Consider the following 10,336-nt stretch of genomic DNA (forward strand, 5'->3'; position numbering starts at 1 on the left):
AGTGGCTCATTTTCTTCCTACCAGAATATAACACACTTTATCATTGGCTTTCGTTGCCAAGTCTTTTTTCTTTGTTAACATATACACGTATACACACATGCAAGAAATCATTGTTACCTCTGCTTATAATTAATTTCTGACTACACTTTTTCCACTTAAGATATTATAAATCTTTTCCTTGTGAGTTAGTAATTACTTTTATGTGCATATTCCCTTTTCAAGTTCAACATGATTTGACCATTTTTCTACTTTTGGACATCTGTTTTTAGTTTCTTGTTAGAAATAACACTGTGTAGTGAACTTCCTTACAGATGATCATTCTGTGTATTTGTGATGGTTCTTCATTATGTTTCAGTCATCAAAACCAACAATAGTAGTGTGCTGAAAGTTTTTGAAACGTGTTGTACAGTATTGTTTCAGAAAAATGCATTGATATTCATTGCACCAGATACATGTGGGCATTATCTTTTTCCATATTTCTGCTGTAACTTAAGCATATTTTTAAATTATCCATATTTAGTAACTAAAACTTATTTTTCAGTATATTGAAAGTTTTTATTAGGTTTTATTTATTTGAAAGACATGGAATGAGAACTCTTATGTGCTGCTGGCTAGCTAGGATTGAGCGAGATTGAAGTGCAGAACCAAGCTGTACTCCGTGCAGACCCCAGGGGAGGAAGACCCTGGTCATTTGACCTGTCAGAGAAGCCTCCCTGATTGTGCATTCACAATAGAACACAGTAGAACTTAAATTGGCTTATTAGATGGAACTGTTAGGGAAATACTAAATAGTCATCTTGGCTGCAACATGTTAAACTTTTCATGAGATTACAGTTGATTTTTTATCTTATTTAAGTTTTACAAAGTTTATAAATATGTCAGATAATATTTTTATTATGAAAAAACAAAAATGCCTTTTTTCTAAACTCATCTCCCTGTGTTGTAAGTTGTACGGTCTATACTTGGCTACACAATAATCTTACTTACTTTGCAGATAACAGAATACCTGTATGCTAATAAAATGGCCTTCCGATACCCAGAACCCGAGGACAAGGCCCAGTATATTAAAGAGAGGATATGGAGAAGTGAATACGACTCCCTGCTGCCGGACATGTATGAGTGGCCAGAGTCTGCGTCAAGGCCTCCCCAGATAACAGAATAGGAGCCCTCCCAGCAATGCACAAATATTCCACCTGCTTCAGGGAGCCTCTTGGCTGAACAAAGACCCGGTGTTCCCAGACCTACGGTGTTTTCTGTGTTTTATTCCTCCATCCCCACCGTTTGTGTGACTTCTGTTTTTCCCCACGAGTCCCATGTCTGGTAGATGTGTTGACTGTACTGTTAAGGCCCATCAGTGCCCTACAATTGCCAATTGTATGTTGTGTTAATTTATAGCCCATGGCACACTCAAGAGATGTTACAGAGGGATCTGTAAATGTCTTCCCTTGCATTCTTCATGTTTGCCATGTATTTACTGTTATAGGTAATAATCTACTCTCACCCAGTTCTGGTAGGGCTACTACAATAGAAATTTGCGTCTATACATCTGAATCAGAATTTTGAAAGCAAACCACATTCCAAGGAAGATTTGTTAGCATATAAAACTTTTTTGTATCTGCTTCATTTTACATTCATTCTCTGAAATTTATGATAATCAGATCTAGGGAAACATGAAAAATCTACCCTATTTGTTTTTTGAAACTAAATCAAGACTCAACTCTATAGGAAAACAGCAGAAACTACAGCATTTATATAAAAATCATTCTCAACAGTGTCTAAAAAAAGTTATCTGCTTAATAAAAATAATTGTTTCAGCTATGTTAGTTTACTGCTCAGCTACAAATTTAGGTTCACTTTATTACAAAAAACACGTGTTTTCATCTTCTTTCACTACTTTTGATTTTAGTATGCCTATGGCACATAGATTATGGCTAACTTCATATGGCTTCTTAAAAATAAATTATGTTTCAGGTCTCAGCAATTTGCATATAGGTAGAGTAACTATATCTTTATTCTAACAGCAATACCATTACTTGAAATAATTTTGGAATGTTCTGGAATACATTCCTTTTAATATTCCTTTTAATGGTGGTGACTCTGCAATGAAGATGAATTTGTTTAAAAATCACCAAAATTACTTTAAAACAAAGTGAACATGACTTAAGTAGACCAGAAAATGTTGTATTTGGTCCCAGAAAGTTGCGTAATAATTAGAAAAAAAATAACAGTTTTCCTCTGGCTTGCAAATTGGAGGGTTCTAAAAAAAAATCTGGAAGCATTTTGAAAAATAGTAAAAATGCTGTAATATTTGTCCCCTGGAATTGCTTCACGAGAACAAAAATTTTAAACATGCTCATTCTTGAAACTAACCACAGTAAGATTTTCAGAAGTACTTACCACCCAGTTTGGGGGTCGTTCTTCCCTTCTGTAGAGATTGACGAGTGGTGATATTGAAGGTGATTTGTGTTTGAAGGATGCTTGAAATGGCACTGCGTGGGGAAATGCAGTTGGTTAGTCAGTACAACAGATGATCAATGGCAGAAATCTGCTTCATAAAGTCACAAGTTTTTTCTTTTGGCTTCTTTTACTTAAAGGTGAAAGATTTATCTTTTCCTGTTACCTTTGTTAAGACAGAATACCCCTAACGAAGCAATCTTTATTTTAGTTTAGAACTACAAGTACAATCCTTATGGTTTTTTGCTAGTGCTTATTAAAGGCAGGAACATCTGCTGAATTGAAGTAATAACTCATGTTTGCTTACTAAATATGACTAGTCCAGTCTTTAACGGAAATTATTAAATAGCTTAAAGGAAAAAAGCTAAATGGTATATAGCCTGTTTAAGATAAAAATCTTAATTCTTAAGCTTTGTATAAAGAGCTATTATTTTCATTGTTATTTATGAATTGGTAATTTATCAGTTATCAATTATTGGAAGCAAATTAAATATTTACTGTTTAAGCTAAGAAACTTTTAGCATATAAGGTAGGAGGGGGAGGCCAGTAATGGCGTTAAACTGGAAAAGAAACTAATAAAACATCTGTGCCTTCTTTGGGAGCTTTTACCAATCAAGAATTATTTTGAAAAACAACGAGAAAGTCTCTTTCATTGTTTTTAATAAAGAAGTCCTGCAGATGAGTGGGAAAAAGAAGACATTTATTTTACCTGCTGCCACCCCATAGTATGAAACAGAATGGCTGACTAGTGAAAGTAAGGTTCATTGATAAAAAGGGGAGTTTTCTAGATCTGGGTCAAAGTGGTGTTAATGGAAGGGATGGAGTCTTAACCCAGAAGGTGCCTCTGCCTCACTGGGACCCTTTGAAGTGCAGATCCCACCCACCCTCCTGTCCTAACACTGCCTTAAAGCCCTGTGGGACTTGTCTGGAGCGCTGCAGGGGTGAGGAGGGGGTACACTGGGGCTGATGCTACATTTCTGGCTGGCTCCCAAGTGGTTTCTGTGCTGCTCCAGAGCCCTGTGTGCAGGTGTGCAGGTCAAGCCTAGCGCTCACACAGCATGTCCTTCAGTTGATGTAATGAAGATCACCTGAGGCTAGGCTCTTGGCACACAGTAGTTAACATCTAGAAGTAGTGGTTTCATTTTTATAGGATATTTAACCAGGACAAAAATGGATACAGTACTTGCAGATGTTTCTGAAAACTGAGAATAGTTTCAATATAAATTACAGATTTGTAGCCTATTACTCAGATGAAACCTAGCAACCACTTGAGTTGTCAAGTGGGCATTTGTTTCCTGTTAATTCTATCCTTGGTCCTTTCAATAACCAGCATTTTAACAGTTTTTGCAGAATTGCTAATGAATTAAGAGCAAACACTAAGGAGTGTGGGTCATGAATCATCGTTGTCAGATAACAGTGTCCCCAGAGGGATGGAAGAAGAGCAGTGTGAAGCACAGAATCTTGTCTTTGAAGCATGATTTTCTTCACATCTCCTGGGTTCTGCTTGTTGACCAAAATGGAATCCACTTCTTTGAGAGTCTCCTACTCGAGAATAATAATATGCTTTCTAATTCCCTTATTGGGATTCTGTGTCGAAGGAAGTGGAAGGGTGAAATAGCACTACAATCTTCTCCCCATCCCAGTGAAACCCCCTCATGTGCAGGTGTGGCACCTGTTGACTGCGGAAATCAGCCCCATTCATGATCTGCTCTGACTCTCCGCTGACTCGATAACACATACTCCATGTGAGGGTTAAAATGAGAACCTCTACAGCTGGCCTAACAACATCCTTAAAACCCTCATGATAATGCAGCTGCCTTATCTGAAATCAGCATAAGGGTTTTGTTTTTTGGGGTTTTTTTGTTTTGTTTTGTTTTTTCATGTAACCAGAGAGGAAGCCCAGTGCTTTGTTTGAAATTTCAGTATACTCAGGTGGGCCTAATGAGGACATGGCTCTTATTCCTTAATTTCCTTAGTTCTTCTATGAGGTTGTACTTAAACTAATGCTTGGATTTTTGCAACAATTATTTTCCTTCCTTGGATAAGGAAAATTAGGCCTCTGAAAGAGACAAGTCTATGGAGATGGGCTACCCATGGGATCCAGTCATTGTGTTCATGACAGCATTCAGTAGACAGCATTTGACTCCAGATGTGTTTGTCATGTAACGAGTTACTGTAATATTTTCGTATTTAATCTTTCTTTTTCTAAGTGACTACATATTTGCCTGTTATTTGTGAAGTTATTCCTGAGTTCCGCATACCTTTCTAATTTTAAAAATGAAAGGAAATTTGTAGGAATATATATATTCCTCAGTTGTCATGATTTCCTTTTAGGTTGTAGAAAAATATTTCCTCTTTCATAATTTTAAGTGTAAATTCTAACAAATCATTGATTCTTCTATGACCATTGACTTGTCACCAACAGAATTGTATATACAAGGTGACTTGAATGTTTGTGGAGAGTAGAATTTTAAGCATCTTGATTCAAAAAATGTGAAAATATGCATGTAAGGGTTCTTCAAAACATTCATGCAAACATGTGTTATGAAAAAAATCATGCAGGGATTTAAAAAATGTTTACATCAGAATCATACCTTCTAATTTCACTTTTCCATATGAAGTTTGAAGTGTTCTTATAGAGTGAAGTCAACAACAAATTAAATGTGATGGGCAGCCCCTAACTGTGTACCAGGTGTTCTGACTGTTCCAACTTACTGTCATTCTGTTCCATTGCCTGTTCCATGTTCCTGTTCTGTTCCATTTACAGATAAGGATGGGCACAGAGAAATTAGGCAACAAGTATCTCACAGCCAGTGGCCAAGTTAGACCCTGGGTTCAGTCTCATCTCCAAGGCAAAAGGGCCTCTGTATAGCTGATGTTATCTGAATTTTAAAGACCTTCAACAACTGTTATTTCAAATGAAAATGCATTACTTTCTTTGAAAATCAGTCTGAGGTCTTTTCTTTTAAATTTACCAGTTCCTTTGTTGTTGTTTTCAGCATCTTAAGTGTTGGCTATATAAGTTAAAGACTTGGTTTCGAATTTGATAAATTACACCAAAGATTCACAGTAGCTAGTTCACTGACATCTTTTGCTTTAATAATATTCACAGATCCATCAACTGCTGTCACTTCTCTGCAAATCAGTTTAGCAACATTTACATATTCTAATGCTTTCTGGCTCCGCCAGTGTCAATAGTGCATCTGTATTGTAAGATATATTTTAGATATCTCTTGTATGCTTACAGGACTCCTATTAAAAGGTGAGAACAATAACAAGTAGTCCTATGAAATGTATGGATAGAATAAGCAATTTCTGAAGAGACCTATTCTAGCTAAACATTTCAACAAATTCTGCTCAGTGTTTTGTTACACTTTGCCTAAAAACCTTTAAAATGAACTGAAATTACAACTATAGTTTTCCAGTTGATACATTTTGTGTTTGCTTTGCTAAGGACTCAGTTACTCACTGTTCATGGAAACCACATACCGTGAGCCATTGCTTAGCCAGCCTTTCTCATCTTTGTGTTTAAGATAACATGATGGAATGGATAGTTTTGTAGCTGCTCATGGGAATGCTGGTTAAGGGAAAGCCTTGTGTAGAACATACTGTAATAGATTGACTTGTTACAGATGGTTCTAAGAGTTGATCTAAGATTTAATTAAGTGAATTGTCTTTTCTGTCTTTTGTGATAATGAGATGTGTGTGCTCTTATATTTTCTTAGTAAAATTTTCCTATGCATAAAAAAAAGTGCTGGATGACCTTGTTTTTTTAAAGTTGGCTCTGTGTTGGACATTTGTTGGACTTGATGTGATTGGGGCTGGCATTGTGGCACCACAGGTTAAACCACTTGGATGCATTCATGAGTGTCACCTTGTTTCATGACCCAGAGAAACTGAGCCACAAGAGGTGGCACTCGGGCTCTGCCTCCTCCTGTCTTCCCGGGTACTTTGAGAAAGTGAAAGCAGCAGCCCCTGGGATCGGAACTGCTTTTGGACTCTGTTGAAAGTAAAGCATTTCACAGACCTTCAACATCAGCAGGGCCACTGAGACTGAGCCAGGAAAAGAGGACCACTGTAAGAAAACATGGGCATTGTCCAAACCACAAAAATGATGCGACACCTCACCCCTGCATCCTGACTGGTACTGAGAACCGGCTCTTCCCCGTAGTAGTGTTAGTCCTGTGCTGCGAGTTCTTGAGATAACTACTCATAGCATTTCCCTGCTTCGCAACACGCAGTCCCGAGTGAGTCTAACTCCACAGTCCCTCTGCTAAATCACCAAACTAAAATTCCAATCCTGAAATAGAACTTGACAAAGCTTGTAGAAAAGGAATAAAAAAGATAAGGTGCATTTCCCATGAAGCTTTTGAAGACCTCATAATTACAAAAATGATAACTTTTATACACAAGATGGTTTATTACCACACTGTAATAGCAAAATCAACTGGAAGAAACCCAGGAGACTGAATAGGCTACAACTTACATAAAATTTCTCAGTAACTGCTAGATGAATAGCTATAGAAAGAAAGGAGGGGTCTGGTGTTGTGGCATAGCCAGCAAAGTGCTCTTATCGCATATGGTCACCAGTTCTGACTGCTCTGCTTCTGATCTAGCTCCCTGCCAATACACCTGGGAAAGCTGCAGAGGTTGGCCCAAGTGCATGGGCCCCTGCACCCAATTGGGAAATCTTGAAGAAGCTCTTGGTACCCAACTTTGGTCTGGTGCAACCCCAAGCCATTGCAGTTGTTTATATAGTGAACCAGTGGGTAGGAGATGGGCTTCTCCCCACTGCTCTCAGTATGTCTGCTTTTCAAATAAATATTCTTTAAATTTATTATTTCTTTAAAGATTTGTTTTATTTTTGTTGCAAAGTCAGATATACAAAGAGGAAGATCTGGCCAATGATTCACTCCCCAAATGGCTGCAACAGCTGGTGCTGCGCTAATCCAAAGCCAGGAGCCAGGAAGTTTCTCCAGTTTTCCCACACGGGTACAGGGTCCCAAGGCTTTGGGCCGTCCTTTACTGCTTTCCCAGGCCACAAGCAGGGAGCTGGATAGGCAGTGGGGCTGCAAGGGTTAGAACCAGTGCCCATATGGGAATCCCAGTGCATTCAAGGTGAGGACTTTAGCCGCTAGGCAACTGCGCAGGCCCTAAATTTATTATTATTTTTTAAAAGATTTATTTTCATTGGAAAGGCAGATTTTCAAGAGGAGAAACAGAAAGATCTTTCATTTGTTGGCTCACTCCCCAAGTGACCACAATGGCCAGAGCTGAGTCAATCTGCAGCCAGGAACCAGGAGCTTCTCCCAGGTCCCCCACATAGGTACAGGGTCCCAAGGCTTTGGGCCATCCTTTGCTTCTTTCCCAGACAACAAGCAGGGAGCTGGGTATGAAGTGGAGTAGGCAGGACAAGACCCAGCACCCTGCTTACAGCCTGGGAAAGCAGGAGAGGATGGCCCAAAGCTCTGGGACTCTGCATGTGTGTGAGAGAACCAGAAGAAGCTCCTGGCTCCTGGCTTTGAATCAGCTCAGCTTCAGCCATTGAAGCCATTAAGGGAGTGAACCAGGGGATGAAATATCTTCCTCTGTATAAATCTGCCTTTCCAATAAAATAAATAAATCTTTTTAAAAATTCTCCTTTCTTTGGTTTTCAGCATTTTTCACTACAGTGTGTGTAAATCTCTTTGTGTTGTCATGTTTGGAATTTGTGGAGGTTAACTGGTGTGAAAATTACTGCTTTTCAGCACATTTTGGAAGTTGTTAGCTGTCACTTAGCCTATCTTCCCTGCTGATTTCACCAGGCCTGCAATGCTGGTATGCTGAATGTGTCCCACATTGCTATGAGTCTGTCATTTCCCTGAATTCCTTGGCCTCTTCCCACCCTACTTAGCTCACATCCCACTTGTTCCTCACTGATCTGGCTTGTGATCTCCCTGGCCATTTGCTCTTTCACATTTTCACATTGCTGTTTCCCTTTGCTCTTTCACATTGTTGAGGGGCTAAGTGCTCTGATGTAAGAGCCTGTGGTGCCAGCATCCAACATGGGCACCAGTTCGAGTTCCAGTTGCTGCACTTCTGATCTGGCTCCCTGCTTATGGACTGGGAAAGTAGCAGAATCTGACTTAAATTCTTGGGTTCCTGCACCCACCTGGGAGATCTGTCCCACTTCTGGCTGGTGTGACTTTGGGGAGTGAACCAGCAGTTAGATCTCTTCCTGTCTCTTTTTCTCTACTCTTTCTAATAAAAAGAAATAAATCTAGGGCCCGGCATGGTAGCCTAGTGGCCAAAGTCCTTCTTACCTTGCACGCATCAGGATCCCTTATGGATCCCAGTTCACGTCCTGGCTGTTCCACTTCCCTTCCAGCTCCCTGCTTGTGGCCTGAGAAAGCAGTAGAGGATGGCCCAAAGCCTTGGGACCCCACACCTACATGGAAGATGCAGAAGAAGCTCCTGGCTCCTGGCTGTGGATCATCTCCGCTCCAGGCATTGTGGCCACTTGGGGAGTGAACCAGTGGATAGAAGATCTTTCTGTCTCTCCTTTCTATAAATCTGACTTTCCAATAACAAAAAATCTTTAGAATAGATAATTTTTTAAATGTTAGTTGATTGATTCCTGATAGGCATTTTCCTAGCCTGAGTGTAGAGCCTCCTTAAAACCATGAGTCATGACATTGCATATACTCTCTCAGGACTAAAAATAATACTCTCCACCAGGCCAAGCCTAATTACTTCGCAGAGCTTATAAAGAGCACCAATTAATGCTTTGCAAGTGGGGAAGGGAATTGGTGGTTTTTGAGCTTTTTGTCCTGTTTTCAAAAAACCCTATAGACTATTTTAAAGATCCCACTCCCATTCCTTTCTTCCCAGTTTGGTTTGTAATCTCCTCTTGCGCATAAGGCACACAGCAGGCTTGTACACTTAAGAGTGGCCAAGGTAAGTTGCCATCCTGGGAGTTGCCGGAGGACGGCTTTATTAAAGGAGACAGTCGGAACATGTCACCCTCAAGAAACTGCCTCCCCAAGAAGCGCTTTGCTAGGGGGAGAGTCCAGAATTTAGAAAGGGAGGAGTGGGCCAGTCCCTGCTGCTTGCAACATTGTTAGGTTTGCATTTGGCTGAGCAGTTGGGTCACAGGCTGGGATGCCTTCATCGCACAGGAGAGCGCCCAGCTCCCCGCCAGGGCACAGCCTGAGAGGCGTGGTGATCCAGAGTGGTGATCCAGGTCCTGTCCCCCAATTTTGGCCAATTAGAGAATGAACCAGGGGGTGAACGGTCTTTTTGTTCTGCATATTACTCCTCTTGGTTTGTAAAAACAAACAAGGAAAGGAAACCTGGTGACCTCTCCCAGAACGGCTCTCCGGAGCATCCAGTGCCTGGCGGCCTGCCTCAGTGCATGGAGAAAAAAACCTCCCAGGCTTGGTGCCAGTGCAGCACGAGCACCAATGTTTGAGCGCAGGCTCGGCATGAGAAAACAGAATTAAGGGTGGAGGTTCATGAAGGTTCACTGGCAAACAGATTCTAACTCCTAAGGCACCTACATTTTCCTGCTGAGGAACCGGAAGCTTTAATTTTCAGGTTAACACTGGAGATTAAAAATGACACAAAACGAGAGCAAAACATTGGGATGAATACTCTCTTTTTTGAGGGCGCGGGATACAGAGTACAGAGTGCAAACAAACAACAACAAAACGGCCATAGCCACCATCTTGCAGCTAAGTAGGAAGGAAGAGGGCATGCTGGAGCATTCGGGAACTAGGCATCCCTCCTGGGGCCTGCACAGGGGTCGGCGCCACCGAGCTCAAGCCTCCCGCTCGTCCTAGAGCGGCCGCGCGGGAGCCGGGCTGCGGCGCACTTCCGCCCGGGCGTGTCGCTGCCCCGAGGG

General features: G+C 40.8%; 1 protein-coding gene across 1 annotated transcript in view; it reads left to right on the forward strand.

Annotated features, from left to right (window-relative positions):
• The window catches only part of ME2 (malic enzyme 2), a 52,423-nt gene extending 46,218 nt beyond the window's left edge, over positions 1-6,205 (forward strand). Inside the window, exon 16 of the mRNA XM_040985005.1 lies at positions 995-6,205. Within this exon, the coding sequence (XP_040840939.1) occupies positions 995-1,162 (168 nt within the window). The 3' untranslated portion in view covers positions 1,163-6,205. The remainder of the gene's footprint in view (positions 1-994) is intronic.
• The last annotated feature ends 4,131 nt before the right edge of the window (positions 6,206-10,336 follow it).

This window comes from Ochotona curzoniae, unplaced genomic scaffold (assembly GCF_017591425.1).
Source record: "Ochotona curzoniae isolate NIBS_2020 unplaced genomic scaffold, NIBS_Ocur_1.0 contig_43, whole genome shotgun sequence".
NCBI classification, from domain to species: domain Eukaryota; kingdom Metazoa; phylum Chordata; class Mammalia; order Lagomorpha; family Ochotonidae; genus Ochotona; species Ochotona curzoniae.